Source organism: Anabrus simplex, chromosome 4 (assembly GCF_040414725.1).
Source record: "Anabrus simplex isolate iqAnaSimp1 chromosome 4, ASM4041472v1, whole genome shotgun sequence".
Lineage (NCBI taxonomy): Eukaryota > Metazoa > Arthropoda > Insecta > Orthoptera > Tettigoniidae > Anabrus > Anabrus simplex.
The window spans coordinates 222180360-222198488 of NC_090268.1; the positions used below are offsets into that span (position 1 = coordinate 222180360).

At 38.0% G+C, this 18129-nt stretch overlaps 1 protein-coding gene across 5 annotated transcripts in view; it reads right to left on the reverse strand.

The window, feature by feature from the left end:
• LOC136871792 (carnitine O-acetyltransferase) overlaps positions 1–18129 on the reverse strand; it is a 219798-nt gene that overhangs the window by 173464 nt on the left and 28205 nt on the right. For all 5 annotated transcript variants that reach the window (XM_067145382.2, XM_067145385.2, XM_067145384.2 and 2 more), the window contains exon 5: positions 2943–3115. In XM_067145382.2, coding sequence (XP_067001483.2) covers positions 2943–3115 — 173 coding nt within the window. The remainder of the gene's footprint in view (positions 1–2942; positions 3116–18129) is intronic.

The following is an 18129-nucleotide window of genomic DNA, read 5'->3' on the forward strand; positions in this document are numbered from 1 at the left end:
TGGTTTAATATTTATGTACATTTTTATAATCAAGTGCACCCTAGTATGCTTAGTAGAAAAATGTCCGGTCCACAGGGTATGTGACAAGCTCAAGCATCCGGTTAGCAATGTGTTAAGATACCATACAGTAATTTCTTGCTGCCCTGCATATCATCTCTCAATTTCTGTGTGAATAAGGCCCAGTTTTTCCTCTTTTCTTCCTCCACTACTTTCTTGGCCAAATTCTTCGCCTCCACACATTTTCTTCTACTTCCTTCAGTCTTAAATGTTTTCCATGCTTTCCATGCCATTTTCTTTTCCTTCCCTTTAATCTTTACCCTATCATTCCACCAGTGTGTCTCTTTGTCTTTCACATTTCCTGATGTTCTACCACATACCTTTTCTGCACATCCAACCAGTGCTTCCTTAAATCTTTTCCATTCATCTTCAACATTCCCCACCTCCGTCCTGGGTACCAAGGGTATTATTTCCCTTTGAAATTCTTCTTGTATGCTTTTCTCCTTCAACTTCCATAATTTAATTCTCTTCTCTCTTCTTAATGGAGGTTTTTCAAACTTTTCAACTTTCAATTTTCCTATCACAACTCTATGATCTCCACCAAAGGCTTCTTCAGGCATGGCTGTTGCATCTAAAAGGTTCTTCCGGTGTTCTTTCTCTGTGATTATATAATCAATCATGGTCTTTGTTTGTCTGTCTCCCCAACCATACCTGGTAATCTTCTGACTGTTCTTCTTCCTAAATCAGGTGTTTCCAACAATCATTTGATTCCTCATGCAAAAATCCACCAACAACTCACCTTCTGGATTTACATTTCCATATCAAAAGGGCCCTACAACCATCTTCCTTTCCTTGTCTTTCCATTCCAACTTGTGCATTCAGATCTCCCATCAATAGCATTTCCTTATCTTCTGTCTGTCTCTCCACTTCCTCTAAGAAGTCCTCTAGATGTTCATCTATGCAATCAGTTTGTGGGGCATACAACTGAAATAGATCTTTCACGCCATTTTCAAACTGGAGTCTCATCATCATCATCATCCTATCGCTGACGTATTTTGTATATTCCACATATTCTTTCTAAGTATGATGCCCACTCCATTTATTGTTTCAGGTCCTCAGCTGTAATACAGCCTGTATCCTTCTCTCAGAGGAATCTCCCCTGTACCCCTCTTCTTGGTCTCGCACAGTCTAAGTATGACTATATCTTTTTCTATCATGAAGTCAACCAGTTCTTCTGTCTTTCCCGTCAGTGTCAGGACATTTACTGTTGCAATCTCGATGTAGTTTGGTGCTGGTTGCCCATTTATCACAGTTCCCCCAGCACATGAAGAGCTGCGTGTCGCTTTTAACAGGGGTGCCCTAAACTTTTCCGAAGCACCATATCTGCTTTGTCCATATAGGACATTGTTACGATGGGCTCACCACACCCAAAGGCATTTTATACCTACTGCCAGGTTCAAAATTAGGCTGCCCCTAACATGGAGACAGACGCCTTTCATAGCCGCTCCTCTAGTGTACAGGGTTTGCCCCTTCCGCCATCTCCACCGTACCAAAGTCCACCTTCTCCGCCGTAGATGCCATTGATGTCTTCACCCGTAACCCTGAGCTGGGACCCATACCAGATATTGCACACCGGGTCAGTGTGCTCTGGGACTCTCATAGGCAAGGGCTGCCTCCGAAGAGGGTCCCTACCTGCTACATATAAAATAATTAATAAATGTGGGGAAACTTATGAATAAAGAGGAATTGCATGAAGCCTTTAACTGTTTCTCTTATACACTAACATAAACACTGTATTGTCAGGTTTAGACAGGAAGTTAAAATACTAAAGGATGAGAAGCCCCTGCTAAATGGCTAATCATCATCATCATCATCATCATCATCTCCCCTTTTCGAGCTGAAACTGAGCAGGGAGCAAATATGGTTCATCTCCACTTCGTCCTGTCTCACCACCATTCCTCATCCAACCCAACACTACGTTACAGGCCAGGTTCCGTTGTCTTATGCTGTTTTTCACAGAATCCATCCTTTGTAATATTGGTCTCCCTCATACTCACTTCCCTGTCATTTGTCTTTCCAGTGCTTGTCTTGACAGTCTTTTTTCATTCATCCGCTTCACATGTCCAAACCGCCTCACTCTGTTCCGTTCCAGTTTGTCACTTAGTTTTTACACATTTAGCTCTTTTTGTATGTCTTCATTTCTCACTCTATCTCTTTGTCTTCTGTACCATACTTCTCAGAAATTTCATTTTAGCTGCCTGTACTCTTCTCTCATCTATCTGAGCCATTGTCCAGGTGTCCCCTGCATGTCATTATAGGTAAATAATATCCCTTGTACATTACTTCTGTAGCTTTCATTGGTACATCTGTATTCCATATTAATCTCCATACCTAGTGGTAAAAGGCACTCCCCAGTTGTATCCTTGTAAGACAAACAAAAATTAAATTGAACCCAAAGTAGGCTATTATTTGTCCTGTCCAGTGTAAAAGCTGAGAATCATGTTAATATTCACAGAGTGCAGACAGAAAGATTATATAGACTTAATTCTGCTATACAAATTACAACAGAAAATATGTATGTGCTGTGTTATTTTCCATTTCTTTCACTTCATTTAGCCCTTTTCGAGTAACTGCTCTAATACACAATGAGTCTATTTTTTCCTATGCTTGAATAACTGAGATTAAGCATGCTGTGAATAGGAATAAGACTCAACCACCCGACGTAAATGCTATGGTATTCAAGTTCTTTGAGTATAGAAAACATACCCTCAATGCACTCTCTACACGTTGTATATCATACAGCTGTACCCTAACATCATGCTTGAAATCTGTTTTTTAAATGCTGAGAACTATGAACGTACAGGCAAAATTGCACAAAGCAGCTAGTCATCACAGAATATTTAATTAAACATGTGATAAAAATAGAGGATGAACATTACACTCACTCGTCAATGAGCTTCTTGTAGTCGAGAGCAGCCAGAATCACTTTGGCTGCTAGTTTTATTTGCTCGTCTTGGGTCTTGTAATTCTGAAGAGGAAATACAAGGCCAGGACTGGAGTATACCACCACAGGCCAGCGGAAGTCAAGGTATGCAGTGTTCAGCCACCATTCTGCTAGCTGAGAACACAAGACACAGCATTATTAACTCCATCTCCTTGATCGTCTTCTGCGCAGCTTATGCAATAAAAGGATATATTGGAGATGTTCTCACAGCTATCCACTCCAGACAATGCTTATGCTTATATAACAGTGGAACTTCTGTTTGTGCGAAAGTATTGGAGATTTATGAAAGGATTCTATGCCCTGCTGATAACAGGAGCAATTGCTGAACGGACATTTTACAAATTATAGACCTGACCACTCCTGTTTCCTAGGCTCCAAAATTGCTTGACCTAGGAGACTTTGCAACCTGGTCTGCTGATTCATTTTTTCTTCTAATATGAAACTATGTTAAACATAAAAAACAAACAGGTCACAAAAGTCAACAGAATGGATTCTATTACACACAGACATGCATGAAGTGCAATCCACCCTAGTCAAAATTTTATGACAGACACTCTTCAAAAGTGACATGGGAACTGTGGACCTATGGCAGCTGTGGAGACTGAAAGCTACCAAAAAGCTGAAAGCTACAAAATATTTGTGTTTTCGTGAACACTAATTCAATTGCGTGAGATGGATTAGAGAAAGCTTTCCGGCTGTGTAGACTGGAAGCAGATTTTCCAAATTAGGAAAAACGTTGGTTTGATTAGAAGGAGAGATATCTCATACTAAATTTATATAGAATGCAGAACACTGATTTTGCAATTGATGGAATTAACAATATGCACACACAAAAAAAGAAGGAAAAAAAAAAGTGTTAGACAAGGCTGGCCACTCTCTCTTATATCTTCAATATGTCCATAGATAAAGCCATCAACAGTCATGAAAGAGAAAACAGATGGGATCAAAGTACATTCCAAGAGGTTCGCTGATGATGTTGCCACACCAGCAGAAACAGACAAAGGTATGCAGAGAATGCTCAACATACTAGCATAAACTTTAGGAAAATTAATGAAAAAACTAAAACCATGAAATTATATAAAACCAGCCAAGTGCTTACAACGGACATCAAAACTGGCCCCGATAAAACTGAACAGATCAAACAATTTTGCTACCTTGGAACCCTCATCATGAGTGACAACTAGAGAGGGTCAACCAGAAGTCAGGGACGAAGGATAGCAATGGCACAGAAAGCCTTCCAAGATGAAAAGGCACCCACTGGCCAGCAAACATACGGACATTCAAACTCAGAGGACCTTTGCAAAAATTGTTAAATGGAGCATGTTTCTATATGCTGGACATAAGGAGACCAGGTTGGAAACAGCTGAAATGTAGATCTGGAGGAGAATGAAGAACAATACCTAAGTCCTTACAGAGACAGGAGAAAAACAAAGTCTGGTCACATCAATCGAAAAAAGGAAAATCAAATTTATTGGTCACATTCTGCAGCATGAGGAGTTGCTTTACATCATCACTGAATGAAAACTGCTGGGAACAGAAGAAGAGGATGAACCAGAATGTCTTCCTTCAAGGATCTGCTTCTGAGGACAAACTGCAAGACCTACACCAACAAGGCTCAGACTTCGTAATATGATGGTAAAGGGATGGATCACTCCCCAAAGCATGGCCACATATATAGGTCAGAGGGGAAGGAGTTTTGCAGTCCATTACCAGTTGCATATTAACGAAAAAACAACAACAAATACAGTATTCACCCATGTCAGATTTCAATTATTCTTTCTCCTCTATATACCACAATTTGGCTATTTTATGTATGGTTAATAAAGATACTCTCATGAACATTTAAAAAATATCTATATTCATATAGATCGGAAGAATAACTAATTATAATCTTAATGAAATAACTGAAACCAAAGTTCTTTCTGGAGAAATCTTAATATTTTTCTCAGTAAATTAAAAAAGTAAGACTGTTCCAGACGTCACACTCACTTCCCATTCTCTTCCTCCCCTCAGACATACTGCCCCCTTTCCTCCCCGTCTCCTTCCGAACAACAGTTGTTCGCTGCAATAGTCCAGCCACCGACAGTCCTCGTGCAGTTTCACTAGCACACTTATCCACACAAAGGGGCCAGCAGGGAAGAGTACTTATATTTTTATCTCAACTAAATTTAATATGCTCTCTTTAATTCTGATCTAATTATTCCTTAATTTCTCTTTTTAGATCTCTCCTCCTCCTCCTCTTTCTCCCAAAGACATCTTGCAACTCTCCAAGTTCTCCATCGCCTTCTATTTATCAATTTACAGAAAGCCCACCCACACCCCACTAACAATTAAAAATTCATCAATACACCCTAACTCCCATTAACAGGCTACCTTTTACAGTTTGATTTACAGAGCCTTAAAAATCCCTCTATCACCTAAGAATCTAAAAACGGAAATTCGTTATATTAAGAATTTAGCAAAATACAAAGTTTTAAAATAGAAATAGTTAACCAAACAATTAATAAAATCAAATATAAACTAGCAACAAACCTCGTCCCAGATAAACCCAAAAAATCTAAGTTCGCCACTTTCATCTAATCCAGGCATTTACCAAGTAACAAACCCCCTGAAAAAACAAACAGTGCCTTTAAAACAAAACCAACAACACCTGTTTTAATCACAACACACTCAACACAAACAATAGTATCTATTCAAGCTCAGGCATATACAGGCTCAAATGCACACAATGTGAAAAATCATATATTGGGCAAACAGGCCGGAGCACTATAATGCCAATAAACACAACAAGTTCTCAGCCATGAGTTCACATATGAAAGACACAGGTCTTCATTTAACAACCATCAAACAGGACCTTACAATCATCAAAATAGCAGGCAAAGGAAAATAAATGAACGAATTAGAAAACATTTACATATATCTAGATCAACATGACAACAAAAACCTAAATCTCAATGACCCGGTTGAAATAAAAAATCCCTTATACGGGACTTTACCCAATTTATTACAATCTTTAGATCCAAATTTAAACAAAATTCTTTAAATCTTAAAACTAACTTTCAATGAAGTTCCCACCTTTCCCTTAAAGGTAACTCCCTCCGTCCCCGCCCCTGCTAATCTTCGACGCGCATAAGCTTAATGCTCCGCCCATCTCCTCTTCTACATTACACTCCCCTCCCTTAACTCCACATCTTCCACAGCCAACAGCGCATAAGCTTAATGCTCCGCCCATTTCCTCTCCTCCATTACACCCCCCCCTCCCTCAGTTCCACATAGATACAATACAAAAAATTCAAATGTCACTCGTTCTGACACCACATAGACAACCAGTTCGCACCACAAAAATCTAGAGGGTAAGTAAATGAACACATAGCATTCCATCACACACACCATTTTTCTCAAAACTTCAAATCTTTTTACCCTCTTTTTCATTACAGATTCTTCACTAAATATCCTTCAATAGTCAATCCATATTTAAAGCTACAGCCAACAACAAGCAAGAATGTTCCTATTTAACTATCAGTAAAAGAGAAAATAACTACTCCAGCTAGCAAAGACCTACATGGCAACATTCAGTTGTGAACTTTTTATTACTTCTTCAACCGTGGACCCACTTTGTAAACAACGAGATTAATGGATCCAACAACTTCATCAACTACACAGCGCCATACTACAGTTTAATATCACAAGTTTTCAATAAGAAAGTTTCAATGTCATCTTAATTAAGCTACTAAAGGTCTATTTTAACCTTTCTTTCAAAATCTAAATAAAGTTGCTTTTAACCAAATTTCACTCGCACAATGATACTGCAACTCAAGATTCAACTTTAGCCATAGACCTCAGCCTGATTTATATCTCTTGGGTATGAGTATAAAAAAAAAGGCTGGCGATGCCCTAATAACAGGCGAAACATGTCCCTTCAAATTTTAGTATAATAAGATGTAAATCCTAACTTTAGGATCTCAATTGTATTGAATAGGTTGACCCTAATCAATTTAAGTAACATTTTTTTAACTGAGACACTTTTTGTTATAAAAATTCTTTGTGATACCATACGCTTTTTCCATCTTGTGTACCCTTTCTTCCACTGCAGATTCGTATAAACCATTTTCTTGAATTATTTCTCCCAGATATTTGAATTTCATTACTCTTTCCACTGGACCAATATCTGTTGCCAAAAATTTTGGAGAATTCTTGATGTTTGTAATAAATTTCATTTTTTCTACCTGTCTTGTTGGCCATTTCTTCCACGAGACTGATTTGTGTTGTTGCACTTGTTAGGCTTTCTGACAATATAGCAAAATTGTCTGCAAATGCTAGGCAATTTATTTCAATGCCTTTCTTTATTCTCCCCAAAATTACTGGCAAAATTTTATGTTAAGCTTTACATTCCAAATTCTTACAATTTTCCCTAGAACACAGCTGATAGAAGGGGTGACAAACCGTCAACTAGCCGTACCCTTGTATTTATCGTAATAGGTTTTGATATCTCACCCATAAATTTCACCTTTGAAATTGCATCAGTAAATGTTTCACGTATTAGGTTTGCCAATTTAGTCTTCACACCATATTCAAGAATTGTTTTATCTACGGTTTCTCTATCAACTGAGTCAAAGACCTTTTTCTAATCTACAAAAGTCACAACAGTGTCCTTTGAATTCAATATCCTATGGTGAATTATCAATTTTAAGTTAAACATTTGTTCTGCACAATATCTAGCTTTTCGAAATCCAGCTTGATACTCACTCAGTTGCTTGTCAAGTGATGTTTCTACTCTATTCAGCAATGTTTTTGGGAATACCTTGTATGCAGAAGAGAGATGCCTCTATAGTTATCAACCTTTTGTTTGTCCCGTTTTTTATGCGTTGGGTGTATTCGAGCCACTTTCCATTCTTCTGGAATCCTCTCTGTTCTCCAAATATCTTCAAAGATTAACTGCAGCTCTTCAATGATTCTTGACTGAGACCATTTCAAAAATTCAGCTGTTATAGAGTCTTCTCCAATAGTTTTATTATTTTACAGATTGTTAATTTCTTCTTTAATTTCTTCTGCAGTGGGTGGTATATCTTCTTCTAGATTTTCAGTTGTTTGAGAGAACTCCAACTTATGGTCGGGTTCAGGGCAGTTCAAAAGTTGATCAAAGTGCTTCGCAAGTATTTCACAATTCTCAGTATTGCTTAGGCCAAGTCTACATTTTTCATCCTTGAAGCATATGCTAGGCGTCTGATACCCCTTTAATTGACTCTTAAAAGTCTGGTAGAAGTTTTGAGCGTCGGTTGTGGGTTCGGATCCCACTGGTGTCCGGCTGGCCATTTTTGTTCTGTACTTAACATCTCTTCAACACGTACTACAAGTACGTAACACGACCTAATACGTTGAAAGTCTGTTTCGATTACAATGCGGTCGTGAAAATTCAATATCCATTGAAAGTATATGCATGTTTACAATATAGCAGACCTTCATTTACAGATTAACTGCTGCTAAACAGTACGTCATATCGACAAAGGATTCTACCATAAGATGCAGTATTTAACGGCCTAAATGGCTGGTCCTATGATATTTTCTATCATCTCATCTATTCATAGGTCAGATTGAGTTAGAAACGTTGAATAGGGTGAAATTTGTGTAAGATTATCTTACATTGCATTACTTTTTGGATAATTATGTGACAGCATTTGGCTCACATATAGGTACTGGGTGGGCCAATGTTTGTGTAGAGTTTGATGATACTATCTTTCCTGTAAGTGATTGAAAGTATTAATATTATGCATGTAAAAAGTCCAAATTTACTTAAAATCGAGAAATAGAGACAAATCTAACGTATAAGGGATACAGATACAACAAAAAGTCATAAGACAAAGGTTGAGGATCACTCCAAATTGAACGGAGATTGTGCCATCCGTTATGTGATAGGACTTCCCGTTTATCCCACGAAATACCTCGAAACGAAGGTTTGCACCATCATTAAAATTGCCTCCATATTTCGATATTCTTCGGGGATAAAAGTGAAAAATTTAAAGATCATGGAAGTTTTTGGTCCGTTACAGGCCAAAACGTATAATTTTGTCAAATTTCAATCTTCTTGCTCGTCTGGCAGATTATGCCGCAATCTGAATTTTTGGTGAGGGGGGTAAAAATTAGGACTTTCAGGAAACTACACCAAACATATGCAAATGGTCATTATTACCCCTCAAACGTGTAGCTGTACGAAAATTTAATCAAAATAGTTAATGTACAGGCACAAACAGTCATTAAGATTTTATTTATACATAGTTAGATAAGGAATCTGCTCCACGTACAACTCCTTTTGGCTATGTCTGCTGGACTTCACCTGCAACACCGACCGTTCATGATATCTCACTTATTAATCCTCCTGTAGAAAAATGCACATGAGAAAAAAGTTTTAGAAATGGATTTCCATTCAGGATTGTAGATTTCCATTAATTTCAGATGTGCATATTTTGAGGGAGTGCAAAATCATGGTTTCGGTTTCGGATAAACCCCCAGTAAATTTAGGTATTCAGAAAAAATATTAGTCCTAAAACCTACTCAAGGACAGGTGGATTCTAAATATCAAGTTTGACAGACATATAATGAGTAGTTTTCAAGTTATAAGAACTCATACAATCAAACAGACGGACACCAAAGCTAAGAACCATATAGATGGTCATTATTACACCTGAAACGGATAACTATATGGAAATTCCACCAAAATAGTCATTGTACAGACAGACGGTCGTTACGAATATATTTGTATAGATAGATGACAGATAAGCATGGGCACGTTTGTAAGTGCGAACCTTCATTTCGAGATTTACTGCTCCTAAACGGTAGATCATACCAACAAACGGTTTACACCCTCAGATGTCCCTTTTATAGCTCTACATGTTTGGTCTTAAAATATTTTCTCATATCTCCCATATTTATGGGTTTGATTAAGTTACGATATTTGAATGGAATTTCAATTTTCCAGCTCGTGTGGCAGGTTGTGAGGCAATCTTGATTTTGGGCGAGGGGGGTAAAATTTAGGTCTTTCAGGAAACAATAGCTAAAAAATATGCAGATGATCAATATTACCCCTTAAACGGAAAGCTGTACGAAAATTTCGCCAAAATAGTCAATGCACAGACACACGGTCGTTACGATTTGATTTATATAGATAGGGAATCTGCTCCACGTATAACACATTTTGGACTATGTCCGCTGGACTTAGCCTGATAAACCGACCTTTCATGATATCTCTTTTATTAATCCTCCTGTTGAAAATATGGACATGAGAAAGAAAGTTTAGAAATTAATTTTCATTAAGGCAGGAAGATTTCCGTTAAGTTTGGTTGTGTATATTTTGCTAGTTGTTTTACGTCGCACCGACACAGATAGGTTTTACGGCGATGATGGAACAGGAAAGGGCTAGGAGCAGGAAGGAAGCGGCCGTGGCCTTAATTAAGGTACAGCCCCAGCATTTGCCTGGTGTAAAAATGGGAAACCACGGAAAACCATTTTCAGGGCTGCCGACAGTGGGGTTCGAACCTACTATCTCCCGAATACTGGATACTGGCCGCAATTAAGCGACTGCAGCAATCGAGCTCGGTTGCATATTTTGAGGAAGTGCATAATCACGGTTTCGGTTTTGTATAAATCTCCACTCAGTTCAGGGATTTAGAAACAATATTTGCGCTAAAACCTACCCAAGGACAGGTGGATTCTAAATATGAAGTTTGGTGGAAATATATCCAGTAGTTTTCAAGTTATAGAAGGACAGACAGACACCAAAGCTAAAAATTATGCAGATAGTCATTATTACACCTGAAACAGATAACTGTACGGAAATTTCGCCAAAATAGTCAATGTACAGACACACGGTCGTTACGATTTTATTTATATAGACTATTTTGGAGTTAAAGCGTTATTGTTGTGTGTTTAATGTCAAGTTTTAGTTACAGATTAATGTGTTTCTCTTTAATTAAACTACTCTCAATAAGAATGGACATTTTCTTGATCACCACTTCTTGCCATGCCTACGCAGCTGAACTGGTACTTAAACAGCATCCAGAATGCCACAATACAGTACACCTCAACGACCGCAGGAACTATGGATTCGACTCTAAATCTGCGTTTATACTAATGTAGGCGTTCCCCCCACCCCTGAGTAATTGCGGAGTAAGGACCCTCGCTGCGAGCTGGAGGTCTGTCAGTTTTTGTCCGCGCATCAAAAGGTTTCGCTCATCAAATTTCTCTCAGTGTAAACGGGGTCTCCGTAGTTGCGCGAGGGATGAATCAAGAACAGTGCTTGCAGCTCATCGACCTCTACAAAAATAGAGATTTTATGTGGAATCTGAAAAACAAAAACTATTTCAATCACAATAAAAGAGAAGATGGGTGGAAGGAAATTAGTGCTCAACTAAACTTTCCTATCTCTACAGTGAAAGCAAAGATGAAAGAGCTACTGGGATCATGTCGAAGTGAAAGATCGAAAGAAAATAAGAGCAAGAGTCACTGGATCAGGTAAGCTATTACTATTGGTTTATAATGCAGAATTGTGTCATTTCATTACTTTTTTGAACCTACCGGTATCTATTTAGAAGCTTTCTTGCGTCATTGTGAAGAACTTCCACTAGTGGGCAGACAACACCACATTCAGAAGGCACAAGCCCTGAACATTTGGATTCGTCATATTTAGATGGGCTATTGTGCTTGTGACTAATTTTACTTGGTTTGTGATTTATTTTTTCTTCCATTATTTTATCTTTATTTTACATTTTCACCCATTTTTTTGTATTGATCCACAACAATTAACAAATATATCAAACGCTATTTTTTAAATGGGTGTGGTTTGGATACAAAATATATTTCTAAATTGAATTAATAGTGTGTGATTTTCAATTATTAGCATTCCTATTTGTTCATTTGACTTGTTTAAATACATATATAATACTGAGTCGATTTACTGTTTTAAATTGTCATAAAATGAAAAGAAAAACTCCACCTGATCAATACTTTTTATTTGCATGTAATGCAGATTATCACGTCTAGTTTTCAAGTTATAAGAACTCGTACAATCAAACAGACAGACAGACAGACACCAAAGCTAAGAACCATATAGATGGTCATTATTACACCTGAAACGGATAACTGTATGGAAATTCCGCCAAAATAGTCATTGTACAGACAGACGGTCGTTACGAACATATTTGTATAGACAGATGACAGATAAGCATGGGCACGTTTGTAAGTGCGACCTTCATTTCGAGCACTAGACATGTGATAATCTGCATTACATGCAAATAAAAAGTATTGATCAGGTGGAGTTTTTCTTTTCCTTTTATGACAATTGGTGAATATCAATACGGAAAAAATGAAATTTATAAATCAAGATTACTGTTTTAAATGTGATTAATTATTATCCTTACCTTCACATAATCCTGAAGTGTTTCAATCAACGCATCACAAACTTCCAGGACAATTTTTTATATTGTGCTCTGATTTTGACACCATTTTGGTGTGGCTTATGACAGTGTTAGTTCTGAAATTGTCACTAGGTGGCAAAGTAAAGGACTTCTGAATCACCAGTTGCTAAGAAACACAGTGTGACAGCCAACCTTTCTCTCACTGTTACTGCTTCTCTGAATGTTGTGTCTTGTTTTTCAACTTTTTGACTGCTCAGTGAAACGAGTTGTTCAAAATCTTGGGTACTCATGCGGACGAAGTTCTTAATTGTATCATCAATGTGTTCCTGTACCGTTTCTCTCATAAGGCTGTTCCCATACTGGCTTCTTCCAAGGAATAATTGTTTGCTCCACCATCGTCGAGGGCGCCGATTTTTCTTCTTCCCTTTCTTGATCAAAAATGACATTGATATGATGGAAAACATGGCTGCAGCGGCTGGAGGGACAAAAAGTGTTTCCATGTTGGCTGTAAAACAAGAACAGAAGCATTCAGGCTTGTCGAAGCACCACTCGCGCTATTTTTTGCTCTGAATTGCGCTCTGTTTTGGGTAGTGCGAAATTTCACTCGAAGCGAGTAAGTTTCACCCGAGCGACTTTCGCGAGGGAGTTTCGCTAGTGTAAACGCAGCTTAATATCGGTCGTTTTCGATTATTCCTGTATGTCGTTCCCTCCCCTAGGGTTGCTAGGGGTGTCTTACCTCTTCAGGTCCGCAGGGCCAATCCAAGTTATGTTCTTTGCAGTGTGAAGCTTAAAATAAGCTTTGTCTCATCCTTGTATGACAAATTCGATATTTTGCCTATGTGAATGTGCCAAAGGGCCTAAATCTCTGGAAAGGAGAAGGCTGTTAAAATTCTTTAGATGGGGTTACCCACAGGGTCCTAAAGGTAAGTATACAAAATTTGGTTCAGACTGGTGGAACAGAGTTAGGCTCAAGAAGGTTTATGTTGAAATCGCCCACAATAATTACATTTGAATAGTCAGTGACTAAATCTTGTATATATATATATATATATAGATAGATAGACAGATAGAGAATACTTTAAGAAAGAAAGAAAGAAAGGACTAAGAACTTAATTAGTAATACAGTTTACTTCTGCTTGCCGTAGTGATAGATTGGTGTTAGTAGCAGTAGACTGGGTACAGTGCCTTATTTTTATCGTATTTATTTCCACGTACATTATTGCTATGTTGCCATTATCGTACTGATCGCTGTAAATTGTTAGTTACATTTCCATTATTGTCATAATCATCTCCAATATACGGCAATTGAGAACATCATCAGTTACATAAAATATAAATTGAAAGTGGAAAAACCAGTGTCAACTGCGCTTAGCCCCTCTGATAACGACCTTGAGACAAGCGAACAGGCTCCCCTCTTCCTTACAAACATTCCTCGCAAACTTTCACTTACACCATCCTCCCTCAATGTCCCGAGAAACAACTGTGCAGGCAACACACACCTATTGTCGTCTGAGCTCTCTTGCCATTCCCAGTCGACAAGGGACACTATTAACCACAAACTTTCTCCTTACAGAAATGCTTTAAAGGTATGCCATATAAACGCGCAAAGCCTCCTTGCTGAGGTGCGAATGGACGAAATTAAAGCTCTATTTATGCCTCCCAGTTTCCACGCAATATTAATTTCCGAATCTTGGTTAAAACCACACCACGCAATAGAAAGACTGCAGCTCGCGGGTTATACATTGCTTAGATCCGACAGATTAAATAAGCCCTCCGGGGGTACTGCTGCATATGTTATGACCAGTCTACGTCCTAAAATAATCTGTAGGTCTCCAGGTCCGTACGAGCGAAAACCTGAGTTCATGTTCCTGGAAATAATTGTGAGTGAAGTAAAATGTCTTCTGGGTGTAGTATATAAGCCACCAAATGCGGGCTTTTTATGCAATCTAGAAACTCAAATACAAGATTTAGTCACTGATTATTCAAATGTAATTATTATGGGCGATTTCAACATAAACCTTCTTGAGCCTAACTCTCCTCAGACTACCCAACTTTTAACTTCTTTTAAAGCTCGCAACTTAACGTTTCTCCCTCTCAGTGCCACACATCACACACCTTAATTGATCTCATTGCCACAAACCAACCTGAATTAGTTCTTCACCATGGTCAAATTAGTGTCCCAGGTATATCGCGACATGAAGCTATATTTCTGGCTTATTCTATTAAAAGTCCCAAGTTCAAATCGAAAATAATTTCATATCGAGATCTACGGCGAATTGATAAGAATAAATTTTTACAAGACGTAGTTGCAGTGCCATGGCATGACATATTTAATCTTAAAAACATAAATGACAAAATGGCATGTTTCAATCAACATGACTGAGCTGTACGATAGACATGCCCCTGAAAAGACGGCTCGAGTTTCGCGGAAGCCAGCTCCCTGGCTCTCAGATGAGATTAGAGCACTAATGGCTGACCGTGATGCTGCTTACAGACGAGTCAGAAAACATTGCACTCCCGACAAATCTACTTAACTATACGAGACTGAGAAATGCGACGACCCAACAATATCACTTATCATTCTCATATTACTATTAATTTAATTAGTATTAAATCTATTACTGTAAAGTGATACAATGTAATATATGTATATTTCAGTGCCTGGTTAGATGGAAGAGAAGGCCTGAAGGCCTTAATCTTTCCAGGTAAAATAAAAACATTACTAACTAACTAACTAACTAACTAACTAACTAACTAACTAACTAAGAGCCGAATTCATAGACAGCACTTACACATAAGTGCCCCTTACAAGCCAGGTTTCATTCCATATTGCCTACTAAAGTGTCTCACTTATTGCTATAAGTGGGCCTCTCACACACACTTAAGTGACTCACTTATGTTGCAGCAAGATGGAGGATAATGATTTTGCTGAATACATTGCATTTCATTCACAGAATTCTTTCCGTGCATACAGTAGAGATGAAAAAACCTGTTGAAATGTAATGTGACCAAAAATTTAAAGAAGGCTTTCTTTTAGTAATGTGACAGTTATGAATATTCCTGTTCTTTTGATTGAGAGAGTAAACAAAACCTCTAGAGGACTCACTATCTCACCATTAATGAAGATATTGTTTGAGATTTTATGTCACCTCTTAATTTCAGGTTATTATTATTATTATTATTATTATTATTATTATTGTTATTATTATTATTATTATTATTATTATTATTATTATTATTATTATTATTATTATTATTATTATTATTATTATTATTATTATTATTATTGGTATCACCATCATCATTATTTTGCTTAATTAATTGAAAATGTGTTACAAGCTGATAAGTTATCAAGACAGTAGGCCTATAGAATAGTAAAGAACGATACTGAGTTATAAGAAAAATGAACATGTTGCACTATCTCCATTTATTTTAAGGTTGATTTGTGCTAATTATATCAGGCTAGTCAACCAATTGTTTGCCAGATTATATCAGAAGTTTCTGAAATTATGGCAGTGCACATCAAAACATACTATTTACATTTTATTGGGGAAGTAATTAGGTCTACTACAACGTAAGGGCTATGGATATATTTGTCAAATCATTAAAAGCGTTGTAAGGCTAAATATTCTACATTTGGATGAATATTTGTTTAAATTTGAGTACCTGCATAACTATAAACATATTATATTAAGAAGAAAATTAGACTCTGGGCATTTTTGTAGTTTGCATTGTCCACTACAAGTTTTTCCCACGTCATTCATATTCTGATGAGAAACTGCGCCGGTCTGCTTGTTCTATATTATATGCATGTAACTCGACACAAGCTCTTGCAGGTGCCGTCTCAGCTCGCTGTTTTGTTATCCATTCTGATAACCAAATACAATATAGACAATCTTTTAACCTCGAAAATGTTGCGCGATGTCCTTCGATAAACAAAGCAACAATAGATCATTCCCCTGTTCATAGCCAGAACTACATGATCCAGGAAGCATGGTCATAATATACAGCATTGCCATATCTCCAATGAATACTTACTGTATCAATGAGCATGCTCTTTAAGTGCTGTCTATGAAATGTAAACCCATAGAAGTGAATACTTACCATAAGTGGTCCCTTTTTACTTAAGGGTTCTGCTTATGTATAAGTGCTGACTATGAATTCGACCCTTAGTAGATAATTTTTAGATTTTATTTCCAATTGACAATTGAGGATTTTAAAGTTGTAATCCCGTTACTGGAATGATTTAAGTTATTAGATGAAGTATAACAGTTTAGTATTTTTACTTTTAAGATATTTGATATTATGTGGAAGTTTGTAATCTGATCAACTCCGCAGAAAACTTTTGCAACTACGGTATGCGCCAAAATATACAGTACTCATTTTCGCGCAGTGCGCATGCGCACGCCTGAGCGTCTGCATTTTGTTACATTGCCATGATGAATTGTTAGTTGTGTAAAGAACGTTGTGCTCTGTGATTGGAAGTGACAATGGGTATCGCGACGGAGGAAAAAATGTTTATAGTGGAGTATTATTTTCGCTCGTACGGAAACGGTTATCAAGATGGGCCGAGTTTAAAGTTAGTGGCGGAACAATACCGTGAACACTTCAATAAGCCAGCACCTAGCAACACAGTTTTGCTATCTATTGTTAAAAAATTTCGTCGTATGGATAGTGTATTGTGTCAACGCAAGGGAAGGTCTGGTAGGCCAGTAACTGTGTCCACAAATGAAAATCATGGACATGTCCTCAATCAGGTGTTGCAGTCTCCAAAGCTAAGTCTTTGGCGAACAGCCCTGAAATTGAACATCAGCTCTACATCACTTCGACGATTGTTTAAAGACATAGGTGGATTTCCGTACTGAATACAGGTTGGGCAACGATTGACGAAGCACGATAGCCATAGGTGGATTTCCGTACTGAATACCGGTTGGGCAACGATTGACGAAGCACGATAGCCATGTCAGGGTGGAATATTGTGCACGATTTTTGGCCATGGTGTATGAGGATCCAGATTTCTTGGTCAACGTGTGGTTCTCCGACAAAAGTCACATTCACTTGGACAGTTTTATCTATCGCCAAACAACTCGCTTTCTTGGTTTCGAGAGGCCACACACTATAGTCCAGAAACCGCTACATAGTGTGCGTGTGACAATTTGGTGTGCAGTGTCAGGAAATGGTGTGCTAGGTCCGTATTTCATAGAGAATAATGATGGTGCACCTCTTACTGTTAACCAGGAACGCTATAGGAACATGGTGATCAGGCCATTTATTCAGGATCTAAGAAGGTTCTGTCATGCCAGGAACATGCAGATGAATAGACAGTGGTTCCAACAAGACGGGGCAACCTGCCACACCGCTCGACAGACTATGGCTATGATGCAAGAAACCTTTCCAGGATGAATAATTTCCTGCGGGGCTGAGTTCCCCTACCCATCACATTCCCCCAATCTCACACCTCCTGATGCTTACATGTGGGGAATGTTAAAGGAGCGAATTTTCAATTATCCAGATCCACCCAAAACTGTGCCTGCATTACGTCAGAAGATCGTCTCATTCGTCGGGACTCTGCAGCAACCTATGTTCCAGAATATGTTGGAAAATCTGCGTGATTGTTATGAAAACTGCCTACAGTGCAATGGAGCACATTTTGAACTTTTACACTATCATCTCGATAAGTAAGGTAATGACAATAAGACTAACATAATTTCCAGTACTGTA